The sequence below is a fragment of the Lactuca virosa genome, chromosome 4, assembly GCF_052849685.1.
Source record: "Lactuca virosa cultivar CGN04683 chromosome 4, Lactuca_virosa_CGN04683_v6, whole genome shotgun sequence".
NCBI classification, from domain to species: Eukaryota; Viridiplantae; Streptophyta; class Magnoliopsida; order Asterales; family Asteraceae; genus Lactuca; species Lactuca virosa.
The window spans coordinates 4,982,858-4,989,699 of record NC_136429.1 but is presented as its reverse complement, the minus strand read 5'-3'; the positions used below and the strand labels follow the sequence as shown (position 1 = coordinate 4,989,699).

At 34.9% G+C, this 6,842-nt stretch overlaps 1 protein-coding gene and 1 pseudogene across 2 annotated transcripts; one reads left to right on the top strand and one right to left on the bottom strand.

The window, feature by feature from the left end:
• Positions 1 to 526: 526 nt before the first annotated feature.
• LOC145109606 (arabinogalactan O-methyltransferase 1 pseudogene) lies at positions 527 to 2,011 on the top strand (annotated as a pseudogene).
• Positions 2,012 to 2,419: 408 nt separating this feature from the next.
• On the bottom strand, positions 2,420 to 5,616 carry LOC145169205 (uncharacterized). Of its 2 annotated transcripts, none has more exons than XM_079087773.1 (5): positions 5,168 to 5,616; positions 4,563 to 4,666; positions 3,119 to 3,232; positions 2,911 to 2,994; positions 2,420 to 2,822 (listed from the first exon to the last, which is right to left on the bottom strand). In XM_079087773.1, the coding sequence occupies exons 1-5, from the start codon at positions 5,451 to 5,453 to the stop codon at positions 2,766 to 2,768; spliced, it is 645 nt and encodes a 214-aa protein (XP_078943899.1). In that variant the 5' UTR covers positions 5,454 to 5,616; the 3' UTR covers positions 2,420 to 2,765. The 2 variants fall into 2 exon arrangements, with proteins under 2 accessions (XP_078943899.1, XP_078943900.1); XM_079087774.1 differs by having other exon boundaries at positions 4,563 to 4,663.
• Between the last annotated feature and the right edge of the window lie 1,226 nt (positions 5,617 to 6,842).

Genomic DNA, 6,842 nt, shown 5'->3' with positions numbered 1-6,842 from the left:
TAGTTGATTAGAGCAGGTTTCAATAACTTACTTAAAGACTATCATATTATTAAATTTCTAACAAAAAAAAAGATATAAACACTAAAGTCCCAATATTTTCAACGATTTGACAAAAAAGTTTTAAACTTTATTTTTTTGACAGTAAAGTCCAAATTCACGATTTGACAAGAAAGTCCTAAACTTTATTAATTTTTTTTTTTACAAAAAAATCCTAATTACCGGCTAACCGTAAAAAAAGGATAAAAATGTCAAAAACTGTCGGTAATTAGGACTTTACTGTTAAAAAAATAAAGTTTAATACATTCATGTTAAATCGATGAAAATATTGAGACTTTATTGTATATATCCCAATAAAAACATATATAATGACTAAATGGATTAAGATACCGATATATAATGATTTCTTTTACAAATTATTATTTTATGATTCCATTGCTAACAAAACCCGTAAAACACAATTCAATAATTTAACAATTTCATAAAAGAGTTAGTTTTAGAATATTTGTGTGGCCTATTCATCACGCAATTTTCGGGACATTTTGGAGACCGGAGATTTTATTCAAGGTGATCGACAACACCAACATTTTTGTGTTTTGTATCTCTGTCACCGGAATTTTTAAAATCATGAAGAACCGCCCACCCATCACTGACCGGGGACTCTACCTCTTGTTATCCGCCGGTGCTATTATAGCCGGCAGCCTTCTCCTCTCGACTTTCAACGGCGGTGGTGAAATCCCTCTCTTCTGTAGTGAATCTATCCCCGAAGAATTCTTCCCCTCAACCACCACACCATTGCAACTCGACGCCATTCTCCACTACGCCACTTCTCAGGTCGTCCCACAACAATCGTTAGAAGAGATCACCGTCTCCTTCGACGTTCTTCAATCGATTTCGCCCTGTAATTTTCTCGTTTTCGGACTCGGTCACGATTCCCTGATGTGGGCGTCATTCAATCCACTCGGCAAAACCCTATTCCTGGAAGAAGACCCGACATGGGTCCGGAGTGTCCTTAAAACCTCACCAGATCTGAACGCAGTCACCGTCAATTACCGGACGAAACAAGCCGACGCCTTCGAGCTCCTGAATTGGTATCAATCCGAACCGGAATGTGCCCCATCCAAAAGTTATATTCGAGGAAACACGCAGTGCAAGTTAGCAATCACGGGTCTACCAGATCATGTCTACGATCAAGAATGGGATATGATAATGATCGACGCCCCCAGGGGTTATTTCGATGAGGCGCCGGGAAGGATGGGGGCGATTTACACGGTTGCTGTGATGGCGAGAAATCGGAAAAAATCAGGGGTGACGCATGTTTTTTTGCATGATGTGAATCGGAAAACTGAGAAAGCTTATGGGGAAGAGTTTTTGTGTCGGAGGAATTTGAAGAAGAGCGTCGGAAGATTGTGGCATTTTGAGATACCACCGGCTGCAAATGTTACCGATCAGAATGCTAAGTTTTGCTAGTAATCATGGTTGATTGTGTATTTTGATCACGGATAAATGATCAAAATTTACTATATTCATGGGTCAAGCTTCATCAAGTTCACCGAAGGTGATTAGCCTTGTTGGAAATTTAGCCAAATGACTTAATTAAACAAAAGTAACGACTTTAATGGTTTAAGTTGCATAATTAGAAGTTCAATAATTAAATTAGAATATTTGATTGTTATTTTAGGGAAAAATACATAAAAGAGCTCCTATAGATTGGCCATTTTTATGGTTTAACTTTCTTTTTCGTCAATGAAAGCCACAAAATTTTGAATACATTTTCTATATCGACCACTTTGACATGGTTTATTTTGTATTTTTTTTTAATTGAGTAGGTTAAGTGAGTTGAAAAAGATAGGGTTTCCGTGTGTTGTGGGTTGGGAAAGATGAAGAGAAAAAAGAGAGAAAATCTGATATGGTAATGGGTTGGGAGGGAATTAAAGAGCAAGTCACACAAAGTTGAAGTATATGAGATTTGAACCCGGGTGAACTACATTTTGAGTATTTCATTACCAAGTGATTACCATTTGGCTAGGAGGTTAAATTGTTTACCAATGAAAATTTTGTCAAAACCTAGCAGCTTAATGGAATAGTTAGTATCAAAATTTTGCATTGTGACCACTTTTTTAACATGTTATAGTTATAACAGGTCACAGTACATCAAAATGGCTAAATTTTTGTAAAACTTGAGTGGCTACTTTAACAAACTATAGTTATAGCAGGTTATAGCATATCAAAATGGTCTGACATGTAAAACTTGAGTGGCTTTCATTAATGGAAAGAAAATGCAATGGTTAAATCGCCAAAATATAGTGACGTTTATGTAATTTGGCAAGTCATTTTATTACAGCAAACCATAGTGATTGTATCTTATTTTATGGCAGTATCCATAGTCAAAATATGTTTCAACCATTTGAGCACAACTATATAGGCAGAGAGTAAAATAACTGAAATTACCACCAGATTTATACATAAGCTATTGTGGTAACAGGAACAACCGTAATTCCCAAACATAAAAGTTGCAACAATACCACAAGTAAGGAAAGTTAAATAACCGAACATTATCTAATCAGAGAATTAACAATTGAGAACACTTGACTTGATAAACAAGGTAATTTACTAATAACCCTTGAATTACCATCAGGTTTTGGCTAATAAAATGGATCCCGGTTCTAATCTTAATGCAGATTTCCAAAAAAAGCCCCGTGACCAATGTAGTCAAAGTGTTTGACTTTCCATGCATATATGTAAAGTGAAGAGTGAAGAGATATAGGCTACAGAAAGTATTTCATTCGATCATCTCTCCTCATGGCATTATAAACAGCTTGAACCTGTAGTCATAAAAAAAATTTCCACCCAAACCCCAACAAAATTACTTAAAATTTGAATTTTTGAAGATGAATGATGAGAGAGAAAGACCTGCTCGCTAGAAACAACTTGAACAGGTCCAATGTTGACCGAGACATACTTGCCACCAGATGACATTTTCTGCTTCACCTGCCCCTGTTGTATATATATATATATATATATATATATATATATATATATATATATATATATATATATATATATATATATATAATCATGATATAACTTTTCCAGTTTACTTTCATCACTAAATTATTACCAGTGGGATTGGATGTTGAAGGACAGACTCGACAGCAACTACCATTGCTTGGACAAAATCATCACCTCCGGTTCCAATTGCTGTAAACCCTCTTACTGTTGGGTAAGTGTTTACCTATTTCAAAATAAAATATATATTTAAAAAAAAAAAAAAAAAAAACATACTTGGGTGGGGGGGGGCGGGGGTTCAATATAACCAACTCAATGTAGTTGAAGAATAACTAGTTGTGTAATGCAACAGGACACAAATTGTTAGGGTGAGCATGGAGCGTTGTGGTTCGGTTTTTGGCCGAAATGAACAAAAAACGTTGAGTTTGTTTTTTTTTTTTTAAATAGTAAATTTTTGTTCTTCACTATGATTAATTTTTGGTTGTGTTTGAAATCAAAAACGATAGGTCAAGTTTGTTTGGATCATTTGTAAAACTAAAAAACTTAAGAATATATACATAATTATGAGCATGTGCTTTAATTATCTTCAATACATTGTTCTGAGACATTTGTTTAATTATTTGGATTTATGCATATATAAAACGAATTTCATAACCAAATAACATGTGAGCTCAATTTGCCTTTTATATACTCCCTAAAACATTAATCAATATACAAAACTACTCGCATTTGCCTTTTATAAAGTCTGTCACAATCACATTTTTTTTTGCAAAATTATTACAAATTTTGTATAAAAGTAGTATTACAAAAATGATAAAAATAATAATTACAAAAATCTTGAAAAAAACACATTACCCAAAGTTTTTTTTAAATATATTAAGAGGTACTGATGGTAACACCTCCATCCTCAAACAATTAATCCATTGCAAAGTCGTGTCTACGTTGTGTATATAGAGAAAACAAATGTAGAATTAACACATTACTGAAAGTGAAACTACATAAAGTATGCATGATAACGAAGTCTTAAAAAGGAACAAACATGCATACACACAATAAAAAATGGGATTAGAAATGGCTATTATACATAAACTTAAAAGATAAATTCCCTCTATTGTTATGTAATACAGGGACATTGCAATGCTTGCTTGTAGAATGTAGATGGAGGCGATGATTTATATGAGAAGGTAGGGGGAATTCGGGATGTAAAAAGAGAGATAATTAAGAGAATTCAATAATTCAAATTTAGTTCCCATAAATCCGATTTTAGCAAAGATTAGTGGTCTATTTAAGTTTAATTATGCATAGTTAAGTTGTATACCAAGCTGTCCAAGCATAATAATTAAATATTTTTAATTGATTTCCACTATCACCTCCTCAATTCATGGTGTCTGTTGTATTTGGTAAGGATTGATGGTTTGGTTTTCCAAACAAAGATTAGTAGTGTTTGCATTAGATTATGGTACTTGTTGTTTTATAGATTGTACCTCTTAAAGTTTTCAAGAAATGTCTTAATAATATAGTAAAGATGAAGATAAAAAGGTAGGGGTAGGATCTACCTTCTGATCAAGAGTGAGCCACTCGTCTGTTGAATCATCAGTGACTGTACCTCCAAGAACCATGTTTGTGGTTTGTCCAACTCTACCTTCGGTCTTTGAAACTTCTGAATCAAATTCACACAAACTCAAACCAAATATCATAAATTATTAATACTTGCTACCACTCCAGAATTATCAGAAGAGTTTTTTTCAGAAATACGTGTCCCATTTGATACCAAATGAATCAATCTCAAATCTAGCAATCACATTTGTCATTTGTGCATTGGGGTGTTTGGATTTGGATGTGCGTTAAAACAATCATTGAAAACCTTTATGATCAGTGTTATGATCCGGCATTTTCAACATTCAGGCAGTGGTAAGTAAATCATTGTTCCAAACATTCTGGCTCAGAATTGCACCAGCAAATCAGTCAATCCATTACTCATAACCACTAATATACCGAAATCTTTCAAGCTCCTTAATATCCATAATTTTTCGAAAACATAATAAAAATCCTTCATTTGCAAACTCTTATCTCCATAATCTTTCATCTCAAATCGAAAATTTCGAACAATATAGTGTATGAAACTCAAATGAAATTTGAAATCAGGTATACACGTTAGTACCTGAAATAGCCTTGAGAACGGCTTCTTGAGGAGGTTCCTGGTCACTCTCGGTAGACGAGGACGGAAGGTTCTCCTCATGAGAGCAATTAACCCGGTGATGTATTCGTCTTTCAGCACATATATCTCCAACTTGTGTAACGATTCTACATCCACATCTGGAATTCGAAGTTGGTTTTCTGGATTTCTGATTGGCTAAGGATAACGTAAATGAGGTACGATTAGGGGAAGTTCGCCATGGCTCCGTGAGCATCACAGTTCGAAATAGTGCTCTGCACGCCATCGTCATGGATTCCTTCTCCTCGCAATCTGAAACGCGGCTGAATCAAATATTTCCACACAGTTTATGCGAATGGAAAAGAGAATTTGGAAGAATTTTGGATTGGTTTCGTGTAGAGCGGTGACTTGAGTGCTAGTTCTCCCCCTGATAATAGCCAGTGAAGGGCAAGGTCTATCAGCTGTTGCGAAAGACAAATATACCCCTGTCATTTTGTTTCAATACGTAGGTGCTGTTTGTTTTTCCGAAGTGAAACTGTCTGAAGTCTGCCGACCACCTCTGCAGTCCTCTGCAGCAGAAGAGGTGGACCAAAGTGCTGCAGACTGTAATGAGAAGCATGTTTGTTTTTTTAACGTTTGCAGACTGCTGCAGATATTAAAAAATTTAAAATAAAGTAATTTAATAAACCAAAAATAGTTTGTTAATAGCAAAATTTTAATAATTGTAGTCTTAAAACATTGAAATAAAATTCAAACAACGAAATTAGTCTTACAATAACATTTTTAAATAAAATTCATACAACCAAACTTTAATAATTTTCATTCCATATTTTGCATCAATTGTTCGGCAATTTCATCCCGGCTCATATATTCACGGTCCGCTGCAGTACCATGTGTTGGAATCTCATCTTCATCATTATCAACGACCGTAACGGTGTCATCCTCTTCAATATAGAGAATCGTGCTTTCAAGACACCAAAAACACGCTCAATGACATTCCGAAGTTTTGCGTGTCCATGGTTAAATTTTTCTTTATTCGTTAATGCACGTCTTCGACAGAAATCTCCAAGCCAATACCTAACATTACGGTACGGTGCCATAAAACCTCGAATGTTTGCATAGGCGGCATCACAAAGATAATATTTATCTATAAAAAAAACAAAAAAAAGTCATTTATTTTTCAAATAAAGATAAAACTATTTAAATAACCATAAATTTACCTGGAGGTGGAAGCGGGAATGGTGCATGTGGATTTGCTAATGCTTCTGATAAAATTCTAGAATCGTGTGCTATCCCTTCCCAACTGGCAACAACAAACGTAACATCATGTTGAAGTCACATATTGCCAATACGTTTTTGTAACAATCGCCTTTTCCCCTACTTCTATATAAATCCCGTTTGTTTGCAGGGACAACAACATGTATCAAAGTGCCATCAAGTGCACCAACTGCTCCCTTGAACACCCACCGTAGCCTCCTATTATGTCCCGGAATGTTTGGATTCGGATTAAAAGAAGTTGGTACTATAATGTCATGTGCGAAAAGCAACATTTTGTCCAACACTTCATGAAAAAACTTATGAATTGTTTGCTTTGAGTGTTGAAATCTCCGCTTGATAATCACATAACGTTGGTTATAACCGATCATCATCAAAAACATAGCCATCTTCTCCTCAACCGACA

Excerpts from the sequence above, each read along its gene's own strand:
- LOC145169205 (XM_079087773.1), bottom strand. The coding sequence starts at position 5,453 with ATGACGATGGCGTGCAGAGCACTATTTCGAACTGTGATGCTCACGGAG. Across the intron at positions 2,995-3,118 it reads TTCAACATCCAATCCCACTG|GGGCAGGTGAAGCAGAAAAT; the intron begins GTAATAATTTAG and ends TATATACAACAG. Across the intron at positions 2,823-2,910 it reads AAGTTGTTTCTAGCGAGCAG|GTTCAAGCTGTTTATAATGC; the intron begins GTCTTTCTCTCT and ends TTATGACTACAG.